Here is a 24,126-nt window from a genome sequence, read left to right as displayed (position 1 = left end):
TGCCCCCCTGTGGTGTGTCTGATGACAGAGCCCACAAAGGGTTTCAGGATTCATTCCCTCAGGGATCACAGGACGGAAGCCTGCATCCAATACCTCCGACTTACTTTGAATACCTAGCAAAACTCAAGACATCTATTGCCGCTATCCCGCATATTCTTGTTCCGGGACCATTTTGCTTGATTTCCAACAGGCCCATTCTGGCTGTTTCCACCCCTCCCCCTCTTGTCCTGCTGAAGACCCGTAGTGACTACCGAAGGGAGTCCACCTTGAGTTGAAACGTTGACGATATTATTAGGCACTGATTTACAACAACCATACATATCAAAGGAAGCATTTATTCTGCCTGTTGGTTGTTCATGTTGTCTTCTCTGGCCCAGCATTTAACATTTGTTCTTTCCCCATGTACATAACTCCTGTCACCACCTTGTACATATCGCACTGAGTTGAGCACTAAGCACCATGTCACATGAGCACTATATGTATATCTGCAAACACCCTTTTTGTATTTTTGTATATGTTGTGTAAACTGGATACATCTGAATGAATTAATTCTGATTAATACAAAGTTATACACAAATATTGCGACTCTGATTTTTTTCAGATATTGTTAACTGTTGGTCAGGTTTGTTTTCCATTTTTGTTTCACAAAAGTAATTTTTGTTTTCTTGTGACTTATATGCACAAAGGTACACCCGACAGAACCATTCCTTGTTTATAAACGTAATACCCAGGTTCTGAGGGACACCGGGTCGCCCCACTTTTTCTTTAAAGGGGAAGAGGAGCCCTGTAAACAAAGTGCTCCAATACCCCTCAGAACCAATTGAGGCTGGTTCCCCAAGCCCTGTGCCAGGGCACAAAAAAGAGAAATGGTGTATATATACTGGGGCTGTGACCCCATGAAGTGTGCTTCCTTGTGATTTGGGACTGCTGCTGCTGAGCTCCATGAGGAACCGCCACGAGGTACTGCCTCCCTGCTGGAGGGCCCTGTGAGCTGGCCTGCCTGGGGCCCAGCCTTGTGCCCTTGGAGCTTTGGAGTTCCTAGCTCCTAGCGCCTCGTGAGCGCTGCGCCGCTCTTCGTGATTCCCCTAGGGAAGGGGAGACTTTTGTGACCTGCAGCGCTGGGCTGCGACGTCTTCAGAGGGGATCCCGATGTGGGGATTCCCCTGCATTGTGAGAGGAAGCGAAAGCCCACCCCACATTTGTGTGCTTTTACAGTGGGAGCCCACTCCACATTTTTGGTGCTCCTGTTAGCATGAGCCCACCCCGCATTTGCGTATTTACCAGCGGGAGTCTACCCCGAACTTGTGAGCCGAGAAGGGAGGCCGCCGCCCTACGAGCGACGACCCGGAAGCCAGGCAAACTGCCTGGTTGGGGGCGTGGCCGAAAGGAGAATCCAGGCGGGAGCCTATCCCTCGCTGGAATGTGTTGAAGGAGCAGTGGAGTCATCGCTCCGTAATTGCCGATGTTCTGGGCGGAGCTCCCATATGCCAGAAGAGAGCCCCGTGTTTGTGCCACAGTAAACGGAGTGCGAGCCCATCCCGCATCTCCGCGTTGCTAAAAGAGGCCGCCGTCCCCCCATGAGCGGTGACCCAGAAGTCAGGCGTCTTCTGCCTGAGAGTGGGCGGGGCTCCCGTGCACCATGGAGAGCCCCGCACACCGGCCAGAGGAGGACGGAGCCTGCAAGGCACATGGTCTGTGCCTTTTCCCCATCCCAGAAAAGACCAGGGAAGAGAGGAGAGGCCCTGGAAGTAGGGGCCCGCCGAGCCACATTGTCGGTGCCTACCTGCCGCGTCGGAGGAGTCAAGGAGAGCCCCGGTGAGTGGGGCTCGAGTTTGCACCCTGTTGGTGCCAGTGCCTGTCTCTTTCAGCTGCTCCGCATGAGAGCGTGCAGCTACAACGTTGAGGGCAATTTTGTTCTGTAGTCCCAGAGCGGGGCCCCTCAGGCACGGAAAGTGCCAGTGTTGATTTCGTGTTGGGCCAGTTTGGAGGCCTCACTTGTTAAAGGGGGCATTTTCTGAGCGTGTAACTCCCTTTCCCTGACTAGAGTGGTGGTTTATGCCTGGCTTAGGCGCAAGCCCTAGCCAACCAGAAATCCCATTTTTAACAGTCCACGAGTTTGTCACAGTTCTTGTTAGATGCCTCAGCCAGCTGTGGGTGAATTGCCAGTTTGATCAATCTGTTGACCATTGTATACATTTTTTAAAGGATTGCTTCTGTTTTCAATTTTATCAACAAAACAATCAGCACAGGATTTTGTAATCTTTATTTGGTAAACTTCAATGGCTCTCATGTAAGTATGTTTAGCTAAAGCATCATAAGATTTCCTTCAAACGCATTCAAGCACTTTACAGTGCTTTTTATCAGCAATCAATTTATCATTAAACCAGGAGGTCGAAGGTCTCCTCTTCCTCTGGTCCAAACAAACAGGTATAAAGGCATCCAAGGCCGAGGTTAACCAGACCTTTGCTTTCAGGACGGCTGCCTCAATGTTAGAATCCAAATTAGAAATATCAGCCTGAATGTGGTTGTCAAATTTCATGATATCAAATTTATACCATTGCATCCCCATAACAGGATTAGTGGTAGCTGTCTACAAGGCAATCAGGTACTACGCCTTGAGTGAGGGAAGAGTTGACTATCTGGGAGAGGAAGGGGATAAAATGTTGATCAACTTGGTTGGGAAAGAGGTCAGCAAAGTGTGAGGAGGGCTTAAGCCTAATTGCTGAGATAGTGTTCTCCAGTGCAGATTAATTTAGAGATTCTGGAGTGAGTGATTGAGTTGTTGAATGAATGGAAGTTCAATTTTGCCTACATTGTCTATTAATCAATCCAATGAATTCGAACTTATACAGCACACAGCTGCCAGCCAAGGCATCTTGGTGCTAGAAGCGTGCTAAGAAAGCCTATACAAATGTGGTATTAAAGATTGAAGATTCAGGTTTTAAATTGTTGCCTGAACTAGCTTTCCTTTGTAAGTTGGCATAATAAGAGCCGGATGTCTTTCCAGGCTTGGGGGCCAGAAAGGATGAAGGAACGGCCTCCACAAGTCATCAACCTGAAACTGGGGAGCTTCAAGATCTGAGCCTCAACAGATATTAAGGCTTTAATAGGTTGATAATGGGAAAACATGGAGTTGAGATATTTTGGCTAGTTTTTGTAAAAAGCATGATGGACAATTACCAGAGATTTAAACACGATGTGTTCCTTTACTTGGAGTGTAACTCTTTGAGACGCATCCTGGCTGATTGAAGCTCCGGATCTGGGGGTTTAGCCTTGCAGCTGCTTTTCATACTGTTTGTAGGCAATCCAACATATAGCTGGTCAAACCTAAGTGCAGGACATTGGCATTATCAATTTTGCACATAATAGATGGATGCACAATGCTTTTTTGGATTTAAGTTGGTATATATTCTAGGATTCTCTTCAGCTTTGAATCAGTGAGAAACAAGTGCATGCGACTGACAGTACCAGGGACAGAAAAATAGTGTGATGTTAAATTTGACCACTAAGTTCTAGGCTACTGTTGTGGGCTCGGGGCAGGACCCAACATGGCTGGCCAGCGGTCTTTAAATCAACATTCTGATGTCTGGCCAAACAGTAAAACCTCTGGTTTATCAGAGCTGCGCTTTAGACAGCTCTTCTTCATCCATTCCACCACTTTCACCTGACGCCTCTTAAAGGCAAGTTTGGCAACTTCAGCATTGTTCCGAGTGAGAGGATAAGCTAGGTATCATCGGCATAGGAGATCACCCAAATACCTTATGATTCAATAACGGTGACCAGCGGTGTCATATACGTGCTAAAAACCCTTGCCTTCAACAAGGAGCCTTGAACTTGGGCTAAGCTGCAAAAGAGCGCACCTGTCCTTTGAGAAGAGGATGTTGGTAGAACAGTTCCAGTGGCTTTGAAGATGGTGCTTTGGTAAAAGACTCTTGAATTGTTCCCACCTCAAAGGACGATATATTGTCACAGAGATTTTTCGAAAGTGGGATTTTGATCATGCTGGCTTGATGTTACAATTGTAAGTATTTCATGCAATGTGTTGTGAGCGTTATTAATTATTTTAGTGAAAAACTAAGCTTCTGGCAATTAGATGGTTTGCGGTAGTCTGTGAGACATTTCTGGTAGATTGCATTGTCTACCTCGTTGTAGTCTGTCCTCCATTTTTTTTCACATGTTTACATCTGAACAACCTGGGTGGGAGTGTGTCAATCTAGGGAGCACAACTAAATCTGCAGCTGAGGACAGCCAACAAGTGGCAGACTCACTAACTCCCTCAATGGAACCCGAGAGGGTGGGAACAGAAGGATTTGGCACTTTAACGAAGTGCTGCTTGTTGACTTTGTTCCATGGATGGGAAATTCTAGTTTTTGAAATCCCCTGAAATCTCTTAAAGAGTAATTTGAAATTAAATGGGGTGAAATGATGGTCTGGCCAAACTACTGTGAGGGATGTCTCGGCTGTTATGTCAAATAAATTGGAGAACAAAAGATAAATAGTGTGGCGGGCAGCACGGGTGGAGGCTTTAATCATCTGGTGAAGATTCAGGGCAGCTAAAACATCTACAAGGCCATGGGCAGGTAATACATCCACAAGGCTATGGGACAACGTATCACGAGGACTATCAATGTGGAGAGGGAAATCTCCTACTATAGAAAAGTTTGCAAACTTTGAACACGGGGGAGCAAGAGATTCTCCCACCGAGATTTTTCTGCATGGCCTGGGGGTTTCTGGCAGTTTATGTTTGATTGTCTTCGCAGCATTCTTGGAGCGGTTGGGGGGAGATATTTAGTATGAATTAGGACCTGCTTAAAGAAATTGTATTAGAATAGAGAGAGATGGAGGATTGAGCCATGGTGAGGCAAAAGAAGTGGTAAGGGGGAAATGGGTTGTAAAGGTAGTGAAATGGGTAATGGGGGAATGGGTTGGTGGGGGTATTAGAACAGGGGAGTTTAAAGTATGGTACTGGTGGGCAGGGGGGAGAAACCAGTGTGAGATGAACACAGGAGGCTCTTGGGGGTCAGGGTAGACATCTCGGTGTTTTAAAAGCTGGGAGACTCTAGTCTGGTCAGCTTATTTCACACTTCATTGGAAGGGAGTCCAAAAAAGGGAGGTGGTAATTATGTGGGTTGGTTGATAATGAGGAAATATCAGTCTGAGTGGGGTCTCAGACAGGCTTAGGTAGTCCCCTTTCAGTTTTTGTGGACAGAAGACTTATATCAGAAGCAAGTGGGTCTTTTTCTGTTGCTGTGGCTCACTTCGGGTGTCGTCCTTTTTTTGTTGCTAAGGCTCACATTAGGTAGTCCTCTTAGAGATTTCACGGACAGGAAGACTTAAACATAAAATGTAAGCCAGCTGTTAAAATGTTATTGTGGTAACAAAGTAAATACATCAAAGAGTGCACACTGCTTGTACACTAACTAAAGAACTACTTCATCTCTCATTGACAACACCCAATGGGAACAGAAATGGAACATTAAAACAATTCTTGAAGTGCCATGGTCTTGATGGACAGCCCGTCCAAGCATTTGCAACTCAGGAACAACACAAGAAAGACAAAGACTGGAGGGGGCTGGCTCAAGGTCCACCCTCTCTCTGTCCTTCGTATTGTACTTTTCTTTAAAAAATTTATAGCATAAGCTCCCCCAGACAACTAAAGTTGTCTGTATTCAGACCTAAAATGGCTTCCTGCCCTTAGAATTGAATTTTGAATTGGACCTGTTGAATAGCATGAGTGCCCAAGATGGTCCACTTTCCTCTAGGAACTACAAGGATTTGGCGGGCAATCACCGCTTTGGGGCAGGGCTGGACTTAACTTTCTTAAAAGGGCAAACAATTGTACAGTTGGAATGACTTGTTCAAGTGACCTTTAGGTGAAAGACTCAGCTACCTGGCAATAAGAGGCTAAGCAGGCCAGGCCATCTTTTTCAGAAACCTATCTAATTTGAGGGATCACCATCTGTGACGAAAGTAGATATGAGTTACACACAAATCTTTCAGCTGCATTTTAATTTCAACCATACTGGTGCCAAAATAAGACCTTCGGAAAAAGAACGATAATATTATTACAGGGCATGGAGCGCTTCTCTGTTCCAAGATAAGGGAATTGGTCTTGTAAAGATACAGAAAGGTATAATAAGTATATTGAAACGTAAGTACAAATAAAAACAATGAGAGTTTTTTGAAGTTAGGGAAAAGATGGCATTAGTAAACGGGAAGAGTGTGGTAGAACAATGTTTTTGTGTGGATTTACAAAATCAGCATAGAAGTAAAAGTGACATCAAAAATGAAAAACAGTGGTGCAAACGAGGACCACATTAATTATGCATTTTGGAGGGAGCTACAGCAAATTTATTAGGGCCATATTGGGTTCACATCATGTATGCTGATGGGGTGAACTGAGGATCAGTGGCATAATTTGAGTGACAACTTATAGCCTGGTGAGAGACAAGAAAGCCACCTCCAGAGCACTGATTAATGTAAAAGCAATCTTTCTATAGATTATACTGTTGAAATGCTCATGGTTCTGGGCTTCCCTCTATAACAATTGCTATTATTAATTGGTCAAACTCAATGTTTCTCTGCTACTGATCAGATTAAAATCTGAAACTGACATCAACAGTATGCTGTTAACCTATTGACCTCAGATGCAACACCTCCTTCTCTTGCTTCAAAAGGACCTGAAACTCCTTCTCCTCAACCAATACTTTACCGACCAAGTCAACCAACCTAGGCATCAATAACCTAATGGACCTTCAAGGATGGTGGTTATCTGACTGTTTCAACCACCTGCGTCTTTCTCCCCTCACTGTATACATAGGTATTATGTCTTTGCTTATATATCTATGCATGCTCATGTCCTGCGATGTTATGCAATTTTTCTTTTCCTTTGTGTATGTAAAGTGCTCTGATGCCCACGGGTCTAGCTAGCGCTATATAAAACTTTATAAATAAATAAATAAATAAATAAATAATGAGCCGTCTACAGAAACCCCCTGCCCATTACCTTGGTTGGTTTGGTGAGGATGGGGAGGGCACCAGATGTCATTGTGAAGTGATCACTATTTTGAAGTTGCTGTTACTTTTCAACAGGTGGGTGAGCGGAACCTCGAATACCTCAGGTGTAATGACTGAAAATAAAGCTCTTACCTCGCAAAAATCGTATCCAATCCTGCAGGGCTCTTTAGTTTCTTTCCCTTTAAAGCAATCGGCTGTATCACATGTAAACTTTCGGCAAGTTTTTCCCTGGAAGCAAATTTAGAACAAATAAGTGAGTCTGGTGACCTTTCACCCACATATTAGTTTTACGCAGGCGCTAGGTACACGAATACTATATATATCCCTGAGCAAACATGCAGAGAAGCAAAATAAGACTTGGTGCTACTTTAAGGCTGCTCTAGCTAGATGCCTTACCCTGTTGCCACAAGAGGGCGCCAGAGAATAACAGTGATCTTAAAGAATGACTTGATGCCAGGGGAAGGTGGAACGTTCATATAGGAAATTGTCCTTTTGTCGGGGTCTCCGAAAATCCTCGCAGCAGAACTGAGCATACGAGGCAAGTCTAATTGGGTACAATATTTCTAATTACCCCAAGATAGCGTAACCGTGAGCTGTACGTGTAAATGTGTACTGTGTGTGTAAGAGAGAGCTGCAGGTACAGTTTCTGAAGAAGCGTGAATTTAACGTGCCCGATGAAATATCACAGGGCATGGGCATGCAATGTAAATTTGGCGTACAGTCACAAATTAGTACGATTTAGGGAATTCACTTGCCACACGGAAGGTAAATCTCAGTGCACCTGGCCTGGGATGTGCAGACAGGGCAGTGAAGTTTGCAAATCAATCCGCTATCAAAGACGTGTGCAGAAAGGACTGGCATGTGACATTAGGGTGACCAACTGGCATTGGTGCAAATTCAGGACGGTGAGTGTAAAACATCAGGACAAAGGGTCGAAATTCAGGACACACATTAAGGGCAGGAGGTCAAAATTCAGGACAAAACTTCAGGGCAATAGGTACGTTTTACAGACGCATCAGAGGAGGTCGCGCAATAGTATATTAGTAAGCCCAGCCATATCCAAACATATTCAACCATTTGCAAACCTATCCATCATGTATCCTTCCATCTATCATTTCACTCATCCATCCCTTCATCCATCCTTTCACTCATCCATCCATTATCCATCCATCCACCCTTTCACCCTATCCATCTGTACACTCATCCATCCACTCTTCTACCATCCATCCATTCACTCATCCATCCAGCCATTTACCCTTTCACCCATCCAGCCATCCTTTCACTTACTCATCCATCCACCCAGTCACTCATCCATCCACCCATCCACCCTTTCAGTCATCCATCCATCCTCCCTTTCTCTCTCCATCGACCCTTTCACTTAGCCATCCTTCCTTCCATCCATCCACTCACCCATCCATCTACTCATCCACTCATGAATCCATCCATTGACCCTATCACTCATCCATCCTTTCTCTCATCCATTTATCCTTTCATCCTTTTGTCCACCTACCCTCCCTTTCAGTCACTCATCCAGCCTTACATCCACCCTTTCACTCATCCGTCCATCCATTCACCCTTGCACTTATCAATTCATCAATCCATCCATCATTTCACTAATCCATCCACCCACTCACTCATCATCCACCTTTTCACTCATCCATCCTTTCACTCATCCATCCACCCTTTTACCCATCCAGCTACCCTTCCACCCATACATTCAGCTATTTACCTTTTCTCTCATCCATCCTTCCACTCACTCATCCATCCATCCATCCTCTCTCATTATCCATCTATTCAATCTTTCATTCATCCGTTCACCCTTTCACTAATTCATCCAGCCATCCACCCATCCCTTCACTTACTCACTCGCTCACCTTTTCATATTAATTTTGAGCTGAGTCTTTTTGAGAAGAGGCCCATCAAGAATTCCAGGACTGGGACAGTAGCCACCCAGGGGGGAGACAGGATCCACCACGGGGGTGGGGGGGGGGGGGGGGGGGTGGCAGGAGCCATCACTGGGGTGGGGGGGGCAGGAGGGGGAACAGGATCCACCAGGGTGGGCACCGGGATGGGCATGCAGTATTCTAGTATCATCTTGGTCTCGTCCAGGGTGGGGTAGGGCTCCTTACCCCCTCCTAGACAAGACAAGAGAGGACAGGCTCTCTTTCTAAAATGTTAGTTTTGCCATCCCCCACTGTGATGTACAATACTTAAAGGAGATACTCCAAGTTAAGTCAGATAAACCTACTCACAGAAACAAAATCGTCTATCAGGTCCACGTTTGTTATGTTTAGAGTCAGTAGGGTAAAATGCTCACTTTGCTGCATACCCAGTTTGTTGATAATTTACAGACGTTAAAGGATGAACATTTCATGAAAGCCACCATTGCAGAGCACCATAGGTAGCCAGCAGATACCTGTGAAGTATTCTGCATTACATTATGCACATTACAACCCAATTATTGAAATTCCATCAAAATGGCTGCAAAGTGATCTGCATGTCACAAGTTTGAATCCCAGGAAAGCCAACTCAACTTTATATCCCTCTGAGGTGGGAAATTGGCTACTATTTCACTGGGTAATAGTAACTAACGCCAGTTACTTGCAGCACGCTCAAATGGCAGCTGTGTGGTCTGAAGTTCTAAATAAAAATGTCATTTTGTTGACTGACAGAATGTAACCTGGGGCCTGGATTTCAGGAATCCTATGTATTTAGATGCCACTTACATTTCCTGGAAAAGGCGTTGTTGTTGTTGTTGGAGTTGTCGTCGTTGTGGTAGTAGCTGGGGTAGTCGGCATATCACCTGCAAGAGGGACAAAAATCAGAAATCAGCTGACCATCAGCATAAGAGGTATATGATCTCTCTTGTAAGTCCTTTTCCTAGATGAAGAAGGACTGGGAAGCCGCAGCCTTATTACATAAGAAATGTTGTGGCATATTTACTAGGAAAGTGGCAAAGCGTGTCATTAAGCCAAGAAGGCTAACAACACGCTCCGTTACTTTAGAAGCGCAGGGCTGCACAAAATTTACAAGAATATGGTGCAGCCCTACGTTTCCCCCTGCGCTGGCGCTAAATTTAGCTGCCTAGCGACAACGCAGGCACCCTTGCACTAGGGTGTCTGCATTGCAGGGGAAGATTGTTTATGTGCAGGAAGGTGTCCCTTCCTGCACATAAACAATCTTTAAGTGGCGTTTTGTAACTTCTATGTGTGCTGCTCAATGCAGCACACATAGAAGTTGCAAAAAGTTATTTTTTTTTAAATGATGGTTTATTGTAGGAAGGGACACTTTCCTGCACATAAACAATCAATGGTGTTTTGCTGTTTCCATGTGTGCTGCATTATGCAGCACACATGGAAACAGCAAAAACAAAGAGAAATTAAACATTTCTCCTCGTTTTGCCAGGGTAAGACCAGGTTTTCCCTCGTCTTAATTTTGGCGCTGCCCCATATTTACGCCACCCTTGTAAATAAGGGGCAGTATCAAAATCAATGGGTGTTGCAGTGGAACGCCCACAGCAAGACCCATTGCCCTCCCCTTTCGGCGAAGCCCTTATTGCCACCACAACGTCCTAAAAAGTGTCGTTCTGGTGGCGATAGGGATTTGTAAATATGCCCCGTCATTGGTGGTCAATTACCAACCCTGGTGAGATGACTGCTTCAACAGGCAGCAGACTAATTAATGTTAATTATGAATGTGAGCAGTATGAAATTACCACTTTTAGTAAATAAGACTAGCAATAACCAGTGGTGGCAAAAATGCTGCTGAGGAACAATATTGTTTTTCTGCAGCAAAAAGCGGTAAATAACAATACTTCACATTGCAGCACCTTGCTATGGGTTTCATCCTTTAATCGCCACCTACTAGCTGTTGGTATTTTGGGTGCTATTTTTCATCACCATTCTTGTGGGGCGCATTGTTCTGTAATTGTGATCAGCTGTATTGCAATTGCTACCAGATACCAGTCCATCGCTGTTGCTATGTGAATTGACTGGATCTTAAAATTGGGTTTTGAATTGAAGGCTCAGGCAGTCATTGGTGGGTCTCCTTGGACCTAAGGGAAGCAGTGTAATGGTGGTTGTCAATCCTTTGTCTGTTTCGCTTTCCCAGCCCTGTCTCGTCTCCCTTCAGAGCTTAGGATGCGAAAGGATGCAGGTTGCACTTTGGCACCACCATCTGACTTATCCTTTGTTTAACCACAACACGGTGTAAACCTGTGGCTGACAGAAGGTTCAGACAAATCAGCAGCTCTCACAGACTTCAGAGATATAAGAAAGGCCATTTGATGTTGTGAATGGCTTCCCCATGACTCCCCTCCCTCTGTGGATGTAATTCAATGGCTGTGCTATGGTGTTAGGGAAGCTCTCATTGTCTGTTTGACGCCACTTGGAACCCTTCAGAGTAAAACTGTCGCATTATTGTCAGCTACCCATCGATAATTCTACAGGTTTTAATAAATGGAGTGCTTGTGTGAACTGGGAGGGAGAGAGAGAGAGGGTGTGTGTTTGTGCATATGAGTATAGGGTGTATACACTACTGAATAGGTCCAATCAATGGGTTCATGGATGTTTGTATGTAGTATTTCTATAGTGCTAACCTAGCTAAAATGCAGCAGAGAACTGTACAGGGTCAAAGACAAGCATAAAGTCAATGAGTGAGTAAAAAGTTATCTGGGTTGTGACCTGTTTTGCTTTGTGATGCACTGTACATTAAAGATGTGCATCTTCGACTCTTGCCTAAATTGGAGTAGCGTTGGGATGGTCCTGATGGATACAAGGATGTTGTACAAGATCCTGGGTGTGTACAAGGAAAAGGCTTACTGTCTTGTGTTTTTTACTTAAGGGGTTGCTAGTGTGGAGCCTGGGAGGCCATGGAGCACAGCATTGCCATCCTCCAGATGTAAGAGAGGGAGCACAGTTCTGAAGTCACTTTAGAAGAAAAGTATCCTTTCCTATACAAGAGAGACCTGGTACCATGCAACCTTTGTTGTTTCGAAAATGTGCTCTTTGAAGTTGACGTTGGTGTCCAACGAGAATTCAATTCAGTGAAAGTTAAGGTTTGCAGACATCAAAGTTTACGTTACTGCGCCCAGATTGTACTGTTTCTTCTTTGTTGTTCTTGGCAAATATTATAAATTCTGTCTTGTTTGGGTGTAGCTTCAAATAGGCGCTAGACATTTATGTCTCGATGATGTGCAAGCAGTGTTTGTGGTTGTGGAAGGCTGTTTCATGAGAATGTTATTCTTTGGTCACAGCAAGTGACTAGCACCTCTCACTCCTACTTCCAAATCTTCAGTCAGCTGAATGACACAGGCCACAACTTGGACTGGGCTGCTAACAATTGGTGGTTGTTTGAACGCCAAATGAAGTGTATCCGCACAATATGCCACAGTTACTAGTATGAGCATTTCTATTCTGCTCTTAATTCAAGCCCTTTTATATTACAACCAGAATATAAAGATTACAAATCAAGAGAGCATTCACTAGGTTGTGACAATTTAGGCCAAAACTCATATGTTGCAAAAAATAATTGTGTGCTAATACTGTAACCTTTTTTGAATACCTAAGTTAAACTAAGACTCACAAAATAACATAACAGGATTGTTGCCCTGATATTGCTCAGGTATAATATTGATCAGGTATAATATTTAAGCGATAGACTCCCAGTGAGGGGACACACGTCACTGGACGCTGCCAGGAGTGAATATTTGTTCCATACTCAAAACCAACAAACAGTAAGAAATATATGGCCAAATTTCCGTATACACGCCAAGTGGCGGCATAGGAGCTGCTTTTTTGAATCTAGTCTGTTTGTTTTATTATACCTAAGCAATATCAGGACGATAATCCTGTTATTTTGTGATTGGGGCATGCGTTGATAGGTAGAGACGCAGTTTGTCATACAATTGTGTTATATATTTTTACACTGTGACCGCAAAACTGTTGTGTTTCAATATGGCAGCCATGTTATACATACAACAAACTTGAACTGGATGTGATGAGTACCTTTTCTATGTCATATTGAGCTATGTTAATGAGCTGTCGGTATTTATTCAGTGTGTGAGCAAGACTGTTCGCTGTCGAAACGCGTTACTGAATAATAAATTGAAGCACTGTTGTGTATATTCCCCTGAGAGAGGAAATATTCCTATGCCCAGATAGTGTAGAAAGGCTCACTTTTAGGCAGGCAAGCAAGAAGATAGACCGTAAGAAATGCACAGAGGGGAAAAGGAAAAACGGATGGAAGGCAGGTGACGACAGCGGTGGGCCTTATTGCTCCCAGACATGTATTTTGGCTTGAAGGGAAGGTGGGCCTTTGTTTTCTCCTTGTTTCTGCCACTTCAGCCAGGGCAAATAAAATCAACACGGCCATTTTGAAAATTACCCTCCTCTGTATGCATGGTACTGAGCAAACATATAAATGGCTCTTATTTCATCACTGCATGACAGGTGCGCTGAAGAGCACAGCAGGGTGGGGGGGGGGCAGGAGAGTGGCAGCGCCGCTACAGGTACTTCCATGGGAAAGGTGGCAGGTATTTTCATAAACTACTTATCAGGACTTGGGGGGAGAAGTATGCATCACAGCACAAAAAGCAGCAGTCTTTACTGCATTATCCTTAATGACTTATACACACACCTCAGTTCGGCATGGAAAGAAATGGCAACTTTAGCAGACTGGGCAGGGAAAGTGGGCAGTTGTGGCCGGCATGGCTCATGGCTGGGGGGGCGGGTGTGGGGTCGCACGGCGTGGAACGGGGCGGGCTAGTGGTCGCGAGGGAAGGGTGGTCGCGAGGAAGGAGGGGTCACGTGGGGAGGGGGGTTTAAATAATAAAAACTAAATAAATAAAACGTACCTTTCCCGGGTCCCGCGTCTTCACTGCTGGGTCTGCTCCTGCTTTCCTGCCTCCGCAGGAACAGGTAGCAGGCAGTCTTGCTCCCCTCCCCTAAGCCAATCACAACACTGAAATGGCAGTGTTGTGATTGGTTGGGACGCCGACCACACAGGCGTCTATTGGGAGGCCATTTTCTCCATGTAGGCTGCATGCAGCCTACATGGAGAAAAGGGAGAGTATGCATGACTGGTTTGGTTGGCCCCAGAGAGCCAACCAAACAGTCAGGGCCCGCAGCATTGGGTTAGCCACTCCTCCCCTGCCCTTGAGCAGATGCCCGCCCCCAATTAAACCCTTCTACTTTCTCGCTGTGCGAGAAGCAGAAACATAAAATGGTCTTTATACTACCATTTTATGTTTCTGCTTCTCGCACTGCAATTAAGCAGTGGGGCGATGCTCCTCCACCCACATGGAGGAGCCGCCCCTGTAAGTGGGGGATAGACTGGTCCAGCTAACCAGCGTGGTGATAATCACTTCGGAGTTGGGTGTTCACTTCCTTGTCTTTGACTTAGACAGTGCGAGTATTTAACCCTCTCAGCTCTGCAGCTGTTTGGATTCTTCGCTTGCTGTCTAGTTCGTAACTCAGCGTCCCTGCCCTCCACTTTGATGTTAGGTGTTTTTCTTTATTAGAACCAGTTACGGTCAGCATGACTCGCGGGTGAGGGGGTGGGGGTCGTGTGGGCAGCAAGTCGAGCAGGGTTAATTTAAAAAAAAAAATTACTTACCTTCGCTTTCGATCACGCATCGCGTCTCCTCTCTCCGCTCCTCACAGGAAGCAGGCAGCCTCCCTCTCCTCTCCTAAGCCAATCACAACGCTGCAATGGCAGCGTTGTGATTGGTGGGATGCCGACCACACAGGCGTCTATGGGAGGCCGTTTTCTCCATTCAGGCTGCATGCAGCCTACATGGTGAAAACAGGAGAGTGCGTATGACTGGGTTGGTCGCCCCTGGGGCTGACCAAACAGTCAGTGCCCACAACAGTGGGCATGCCCCTCCTTCCCTGCCTGGAGCAGGACCGCCAACCCGCCCGCCCCCAACCAAACCCTTCTGCTTTCTCGCAGTGCGAGAAGCAGAAACATAAAATGGTATTCATAATACCATTTTTTGTTTCTGCCTCTCGCACTGCGAGAAAGCAGTGGGGTGACGCTTCTCCACCCACGTGGAGGAGCCGCCCCTGATAAGAACCTCTTTTCGGAGAGTGAGTGAGAAGAATGAGGCTGCTAATGGATCTGTCTTCTTTGGCCAAGTTGCACCCTACCAACACACAAATACACCTGATGCCAGTGGCATGTGGATGGACAGTTTTGATTTATGCATGATTCCCTATCACAGGTATGCCAGGCATGGGTGTTTTTCTAGAAATTGACTTAATATAAATAAATTAACATATGACAATTGGTGTTTATGCTGTAACTGAATTTAAAAAACATTTATATTTGTAAGACTTGATAGTAGACCTGTTGAATGCCACGTGGATTTGTGAAACCTATCCAGCAAAGACCAAGCAGCCAAATAAATATTTTTACATATTTAAGTAAGGAGGGAGTGTTTTTAGTTGAAATCCTCCTTTCATTTCTTTAAGACTTTAAGAAGACATCTCTCCAACCCACAAGCCCTCACTTCCAAAGCATGCCGTTGATTTACCGTATACAGTGCCGTTCCGCTTCACGCACCGAGTGGTGTTGCAGCAGTCCATGGTGCAAGAGTCCTTCATGGTACCATTCACCATACACATATTGCTTCCCAGAGCGCACTGGTTGGAGCATCTGGCTTCATAATGCATTGAGTCGTAGCGATAAAGCTGTGGTCATATAGGCAACACAAGGCAAAAAGGGATGTTGTAAGATAAGTCAGCAGGTCATCTAGACTACGGTATTAAGAACAGTGCACAAGGCATTATGAGAGAGGCGAGCCGTAGCCAGGTGACCGGGCAGCACTTGACAGCACCCATTCTAACACACACCATCATCTATATACATGGCGCCCATCAGCAAATCCCTGTAGGGGACACCCCTAGCATGACTCTTTGTACAAGTCAAGAATCTACTGCAACCCGAGAAAGAAGAACAGCAGTAGAAGGGCATGGTGAGTCCGGGATATAGACGCTTGTATGACAATTCATTGACTACCAAAATATCATGCTACATATATATATATAATATCTAAAATATCAAACACATATATATCATTTTTAGGATGTTCTACCATAATGTGGTCCACATTTATAGCGTATGACATAATACCAACTTTGGTTTATAATACCATATAAGTGTAGAAAATATACCTCACCAACATATTCCAATCGAACCGGATGGACTCTGTGATTGACCTATTATCACCACGAACGTACTAAAGATTTTCCTAACGTTAGTGGAAAGTGGTTTACATTGAGGTGAAGAGCCCTCATTGAACGATTGATGTTTTTTTTAAGCACAGTGAAAATGTGAGCTCCATTCTCGACTTCACTCCTAACCCTTTTATTTTGTGGGATGCTTTGCAGGGCTCAAGCTTTTTCTGACTGTGCGTTCTTGAAGAATCAACTTGGTCTGGTTATTTTTTTAATTTCTTTTGTAGAGTTTTATATAGTGCGAACTAGACCCGGGAAATCGGGTATCAGAGCGCTTTACATGAGAACTAGTTTCAATACAGATGGAGATTAAGTGGTTTGCCCAGAATCACAGGATGTTCAGCGTCGTTGCCGAGACTCGAACCCGGTTCCCCAGCTTTGAGGTTGACCGCCCCAGACCGTAAGGCTACAGTTCATTTGCATGCAACATCATCTAACTTGGCAATCAGTCACTCAGAGCTAGTCAGAGGTGCAAGCTCCAGTGGTCAGATGATCAGTATGAGGCTGATTTTGTCCTTAGGATTGTTAAAAAGTGACAGAAACGTTCTGTTGGGGGGGACTCAAAATAACATGGCTTTATACGTTCTTGACCTTCGATGACATTATTGCCCCTGCACTACGAACACGGGTCTTAAGGAAAGGGGTAGATAGAACTGTATGTGTGATGGTTGGTTATGTATTTTGAGATTTATGACTGCCTGCCTTCATTCACAAAACTCCCAAGTGCACCCCTGCCCTGCTGCAAGTTTCTGATTTACCATATGTAGAGTCGGTAAAAGGGTACATTTGTTCAAAAAAGTGTTACTATTGATTGGGTCATTGATTACACGTCTTTATTGAAATATGTATCCTTCCCACACATTGCCTATAAAAATGTAGAACACTGGTGCACTGAAGCACATTTTATTAACCACTTCCATCTGTATCTTTAAGGTACCAGTTTTAACTTGCATGGGTGTCGCAAAGGCATTTCTAAGGTTATGACGGTGTTGACTTCATTCACATTGCCTTTACTTGACTATATCCATCACTTCTGATGGGAACATTGACACCCCCCACATATAACTGGGGCCAGTTCACCAAACCTGCTGCAGTCAGAGGTGGGACCTCCTGCAGCTCCCCAGCACGTTTGCTAAATTTCTGTGGTGACCCCATCCTCCTGGGGCCCCCACGAGTGGAAAACAAGCGTTTTATTTTTTTTTTAAATGCAGCTCGGTCCCGCATGTTATAATGGGGTGCTCCTACGCTGTACTTACTTGCTGGGGAGAGTCGCTCTTCCTTTTGCCTTCGTGTTTGGTTTTCTTAATACAGCCCTCGCGCCACAATTCCTCCTTTTCGGGGGCACCCCACGAGTCACTCCTCTTGGCGGATGTGTTAGGAGTGCATTATAATCATATTTAGTCTGCACTCACGTATATTCTGTCTGACTAAAGTTTTTAAAAGTAAGTGGGGGTATTGCATATTAAAAATATCCCTGCAAACTACTGACATTTGTATGTGTGCTTAGACATGTAATTGATAGAATTGTGCTGCTTACACATTCATATATAACGAAAGATGTTTGCAACATGCTTATGGAGAGGTGATATAGTGATATGTTTGCTAAATGAATAACAGTGTTATTAATGTATTAATTACCAAAGTACACGTTGAAAATTTTGATTTGTGTGTGTGTGTAGAGAAGTGCACAAAATGTAACCATGTGCTTGTTAATTTAGCCTAACTTGTAGTCCTGAGATGTATTTGGATTAAAGCTCACATTTCAATTTAACTTTTGAATTCATGTTTTATTCTTGCAGTAGAGATGTTGTATGTATTTTGCGTTCTCACTGCAGATGGACAAGCTTTCGTTAGAGAGAGAAAGGGGACTTTGTTCTTAATAGATAGCAAGGTATGTGAAGTGGCAACTGGTACGAAAGATACGCGATAACAAGATGGGAGGAGAGTCCTCATGTGAGAAGGAGACGAGACCAAGGACAGCTGAAGTAACGATTTATTGGAACGTAAAGGTGTTGAAAAGAAGCTGATGCGTGATGGTAGTTTGGAAAACTACTGAGTAGAATTTGTCAGACGTCCTTTGAATGTAACTGATGTTATGATACAACATAGTGAGAGAAAGTTAGCATTCTGATTTAGGACACCCTGTGGTACAGGTCTCTGCTTTGGTTAGAGTGGCTTTACTCCACTTGACCCATGTTGGAGTTTCTTCTACAGAGGACTCTGATGGCTGTCACCTTTTACATTTTCGCTTTATTAAAAATCTGTTCTTTTGTTTTTAGGGTTGTCACTTTGGAGTGGTGTAGGGACAGATAGGAGATCTATGCTCATTTTCAATGACAAATTGATGCAATCTAACACAACATTTTGTTTCCTTATTACATACATAGCTATAATCGAATTCGTTATTTTCTTTTTATGATACAGTGCAATTACCTTCAGAAGATTCTGCTTCTTACTATTTACATTGTACTTCAATACGATAATGCTTAGACTAGTGTATATTAATCTGTTTCTGAATTTGAGTTTGGAATACATTTATTAACTTGAAATTTAGTGTCGAACTGAGTTATTTTGTAACCAAATTGGCTACACTGTATTTGGAGATTGAATTGAAAGTGTTTTTTCCTTACCTCTCATGCTGCACAGGAATATAGTCAACTAAGGGGCATATTTACAAGCCCCTATTGCCACCACAACGTCACTTTCAGTGACACTGTGATGGCGAGAGGGTTCACGCTTTATTTACAAGGCAGCATTAAGCCACTTAACGTGGCTTAACACTGCCTTGTAAATAACGCCCCCTTTCACGCTGTACTTAGTGTGAAAGGGGAGGGCAATGGGTGTTGAGGTGGGCGTTCTGCCGCAACACCCATTGATTTTGACGCTACCTCCTCTTTACAAGGTCAGCGTAAATAGGAAGCAGTGCCAAAATTAAGACCAGGGAAAACCTGGTCTTAAACAGGCAAAAACAAGGAGAAATGCTTTATTTCTCCTCGTTTTTGCTGTTTCCATTTGTGCTGCCTTGTGCAGCGCACATATAGACAGCAAATTGCCTATGATTGTTTATTACCTGGAAGATCCCACTTCCTGCACATAAACAATCATTTTTCAAAAATGCCATTTTGCAACTTCTATGTGTGCTACATTAACCAGCCACATAGAATTTACGAAACGGCATTTAAAGATTGTTTAAGTGCAGGAAGGTGCACCTTGCTGCAAAATAAACAATCTTCCCCTCAACACAGGCACCCTTTCACTATGGTGCAAGGGGGGCTGTGTTGGTGCTAGACAAATAAAGTCAGTGCCAGCGCAGGGGGAAACAGAGGGCTGCACCATATTCTAGTGAATATGATGCAGCCCAGCGTTTCTAAAGTGACAACGCGTGTCATTAGCCTTCTTGGCTTAACTTCACGCTTTCCCACTTTATTGTAAATATGCCCCTAAATGTTATTGTGAATGCAGGCCCAGGTTCCTTCAGAGGGCAGCTCGGGCAGCCCACCCCTGGCTTCCCTCACTGGCTCCTCATGAGGTCCGCATATTTGCATACTGCAGCAGGAGCCGGCAACATCTTTCTGGTCAGCCCACTCCTGCAGGCAGACGTGCATTGGTTTAGTGGCCTTCCCTCTCCCCCAAGTCATGGTCGAGGGGCACGGGGAGTGGAGAAGGCGGACCATGTGGGGGGAGTGCGGCAGCACTCTCCCCTTTGCCTGTTTTTCAGGGCCTAGGTATGAGGCCCTAGGCACCTACCTGCACTCGTGGGGAGTGCTCCCTTGCCATTCTTCTTCTTGGGGCCCAGGGATGGTGGAATCAATGGCGCTACCTCTCATGGTTATCTTTTCAGGGGCTGCCTCCAGGGGCCTGTCGCCCCTCAGATGATAAAAATTACCTGGCAGGGGAGCTCCCACCCTCACTTGTGCTGGCTGGTGGGGAGGTCAAAGGTCACCCAAAAGTTTAAACAGCTACAGCTCTGGCCCTGTTGGGGGCCGATTTAGACGATTGTTGTCTCGTTTTGCTTCTGGTGGGGAACTCTAGCCACCTGGAGCACTTTCATCAGACCTTCTGGACTTCAAGCCAACACACATTGCAGGGAAATGGTTTCATTGGCTCCCTGCACCAGCCTTTTTGCTTTGCTCTTCTCTGGGCATTTCTCATTCCGACGCAGAACACCAGTCTTTTCTCCAACTAGTCCACAGGGGATGCATGGGGACCAGTGTTCCTGGTCCTGGGGGCGTGCCCCACTGGACCTGGGGTCAATCAGAGGCAGAGTCCTTAGTTCAGATGACGGGGGTTCTTCCTTTCAATTGTCCATGGTGTAAGCCTCCAGTCCCAGTGTCCGGCAGAAAAGCACAACCAAAAGAGAGCTCTCCCCCTTGTGCAAGACCTTTTAAGTGGGGGTGGGAGGTCCCAGCAGGAATGTACCTCTGGCTTATACTGAGGTGCCACATCACCTCTCCTCCCCTGTTTCCACCTTTGTGCACAGCCTTCTGGGATACTTCAATATGGCGTCACCCAGGAGTCACTTGCCACATGTGCCCAGGGGGTCTCTGCTCCACCCCTTGCTGACATTACTGCTAGGGCCTGCCAAAGCAAAACTTCAAATGAGCCCCCCTCATGGGTTGCCCCCGGTGTCTGGGCTCCCTCCTTTTGTTTAGTGAGCCTGGACCTGCCCTCAACCTGGCACAGGATGACAGCTGGCTGATTGTTGCAGAGCAGTCCACCCCACCCCTCCCTTCTGAGGAGCTGACCTAATCAAGGTTAATTGCTCCCTTTTTTCCTGGTGCTGGAGAGAAAGTAATTAACCCAGCCCAGCAGGTTGACAAAAGGCCTGTGCTCTGATCCTGAGTTGATCCAGATAAACATGACATCCTTGAAAGACCCATAAGCTGCACAGATATGTCTTTGGACTTTACAGCATTGTTCTTTTCAGATGGTTACAATGTACATTGGTATGACCTTGGTGTCTTTAGACCAAGAGAAAGCGGAACTAAACACTAAGGCAGTCTTCCCAATAGTGTATAATGGAGGGTCACTGCAGACCAGGCAGTAAATCACACTTACTTTACCTATTTGTGTACACCAACATTAAAAGGCCTATCCTAGGTCAATACCCAACTCTGCAGAGTCCATTCCGCACCAGGCTACCTATGCGCAGTTCCTAGGCTGTGCACAACAGGAGTCTCCCACGCGCAGCCCTCACATGTGTGCACACATGTTCACGTGTAACCAGCCAAATGCCTCCTACCCATGCTGCATCACATGGGCCTTCTCTTAAAAGATGGACGCTTGCCGTAAACAGGCGCAGTTAATTGTACCCTGAGTTTACTGTGGGTGAGTCACAGGTTATGAGGCTCCCCCACAATAAAAGATAAAAAAACAGGTGATCAAAAAGTGAAAATTCTGGAGGAATACATGGTCAGACCCGCCTTCTCACAACTACTATTGCTGTGAATTAAGATAGTAACAATATTGATAACAATGCAAATGGTAGGTGTAGTTTGTTCCTGTATATTTAGAAATGAGTCCTACCCCAGTCAGGAGTAAGTCACACCTATTCACTGACTATATTCAATTTTCACTATTAAGATATTACTAGCCCTTCTACTACTGCTACTAGTAATAGTAAATGTAATAGTAATGCTACTACTACTAAGAATAATAAAACTAATATTAGCTATTATCATCAACTTTAATAACAATAACACAATGTTAATAATGATAATGGGGTGATTATCTGTGTCACTATTACTAAAGTTGCTGATCAAAATAATTATTGGAATTCTTACTGCTGTTGTAGTTACAGCTGATTTTATTATGGTTGAGCTACAGTGAGGTAATAAGAAATGAGGATGTATCATACACCTCTTACATTTATGCATGCCAAATTACAAGTTGTTTCTCAAGCACAAAGTGACTAGGATTAGAAGCTATAATGGCTCTTACCTCACAGTAGGACCCAGAATGACAATTTACCACGTTTCTCATCGGAGGCATCATGGAATCATTCATCGGGGGCATCATGGTAGAGTTCACCCAGGGCATCATGGTAATGTTCATTGGGGGCATCATGGTGGAATTCATGGAGGAATTCATGGAGTGCATCATGGGAGAATCCATATATGTACTCTCATTCTGGTAACACTGAGCCCCATAGCAGTGAAATTTCCAGCACATTAACTGTAGAAAGATGATACAAACCAAAGGTATTTCAGGTGATTAGAAAGCCACGTGGTGCAGTGCCATAGACCAAACAGAATGCACTGTTAAATGAATACCCAACACTACTGTGTGATGCCATGCCCTCAGCGAATAAAATAGTGGGTAAAGCAAGTGCCAATTTTCCCATGTCTTTGCTTGTGCAGGCATTTTACTTATTATGAAATTCAATTTTCAGATTATTTCTCGAAGGGATGCTATTGCTACATCCTTTTTAATGTTGATTGGTACGCATTGGTGTCCCGTGACCAAACATCACTATCTCTTGTTTTCCACTGGCATTAAATTCATCTCCACTTTCACGTAAATCTCAAAGAGCAGGAACTTACACCCTCAAGTCAAGCTTCCTGAGCTGAATTCAGGCTCCAGAGTGAGTGACTCATCAGACTAGTTCAATGAGACATAGAGGCATATTTACAAGCCACTATTGCCATGGGAACGTCACTTTTGACAATGTTCCTGTGGCTATAGGGGCTTAGCCTTATTTACAATTCAGCGTTAAGCCGCTTAACCTGACTTAACGCTGCCTTGTAAATAAGGAACCCTTTCACGCTGTGCTTTGCATGAAAGGGTAGGGCAATGGGTGGTGTAGTGGGCGTTCCACTGCAACACCTATTGATTTTGACACTGCCTCCTATTTACAAGGGATGCATAAATGGCAGGCGGCGCCAGAATTGAGACCAAGGAAAACATGGTGTTACCCTGCTGCAAAGAGCCAAAATGTTTCATTTCTCTTCCTTTTTGCTGTTTTCATGTGTGCTGCATTGTGCAGCACACGTGAAAACAGCAAAGCCCAATGATTGTTTATGTGCAGGAAGGTAACCCTTCCTGCACATCAGCAATCATTTATGAAAATGCCGATTTGCAACTTATATGTGTGCTGCATTAAGCAAAACGGCATTTAAAGATTGTTTATGTGCAGCAAGGGGGACCTTCCTGCACATAAACAATTTTTCCTTGCACGCAGAGGCACTTGCACTATGGTTCTAGGCTGCTAAGTGTAGCACCAGTGCAGGTGGAAGCGCAGGGCTGAACCATATTCTTGTTAATATGGTGCAGACATGCGTTTCTGAAGTGGCGGAGTGAGGCGTTAAGCCAGGAGGGCTAACGCCTCACTCCGCATCTTCCCTTGTAAATATGCCCCATACTGAGATCTAGCCAGAAACAAAAGTCTGACGATATATTTTACAAAAGGTGCTAGGGCACTTTAAACTCAGGCTTACAATCGTGTGCTCGAGTGAGTGAAACAGGTACGTTGATCTTCAAGGTGTAGAGCTAACTGATGACCCATGTGAAGCAAGCGTACAATGTAAAGAAACGCAGGGGCACATGTGGCATGCTCTTTTGTTATGAAAATCATTCTCAAACCTCGAGAAACTCTGGGCCATATTCACAAGGAGCTATCGCTGAATTAACGGCACTTTATCGCAGCCAAAGTCGTGATAAATGTACCTCCCCATTCACAAGCTTGTGCTAACAGCACCAGTTTACCCGCGATAGCAGCCGCAAAAAAAATTGCCACCGAGGCCCCCCACAACTATCACTAATGAGATGCAGAGTAGGCGTTCCCGTGCCAAAAGCCACGACCACATCACTCCTCAACATTCTCAATGACCTGGCAGATCGGCGATAAGAACACAAAACAGGTGATAAGGCGCGT

The 24,126-nt window shown here is 44.8% G+C and overlaps 1 protein-coding gene across 1 annotated transcript in view; it reads right to left on the bottom strand.

Annotated features, from left to right (window-relative positions):
• LOC146857388 (uncharacterized) overlaps positions 1–24,126 on the bottom strand; it is a 301,879-nt gene that overhangs the window by 19,080 nt on the left and 258,673 nt on the right. Inside the window, exons 5-8 of the mRNA XM_085647874.1 lie at positions 22,194–22,427; positions 15,551–15,707; positions 9,744–9,820; positions 7,150–7,245 (exon numbers count right to left, since the gene is read on the bottom strand). Of these exons, the coding sequence (XP_085504000.1) occupies positions 7,150–7,245; positions 9,744–9,820; positions 15,551–15,707; positions 22,194–22,427 (564 nt within the window). The remainder of the gene's footprint in view (positions 1–7,149; positions 7,246–9,743; positions 9,821–15,550; positions 15,708–22,193; positions 22,428–24,126) is intronic.

This window comes from Triturus cristatus, chromosome 3_2 (assembly GCF_964204655.1).
Source record: "Triturus cristatus chromosome 3_2, aTriCri1.1, whole genome shotgun sequence".
In the NCBI taxonomy this organism is placed as follows: domain Eukaryota; kingdom Metazoa; phylum Chordata; class Amphibia; order Caudata; family Salamandridae; genus Triturus; species Triturus cristatus.
Note: the sequence above shows the minus strand (reverse complement) of the source record. Positions and strands in the feature narration are given on the sequence as shown.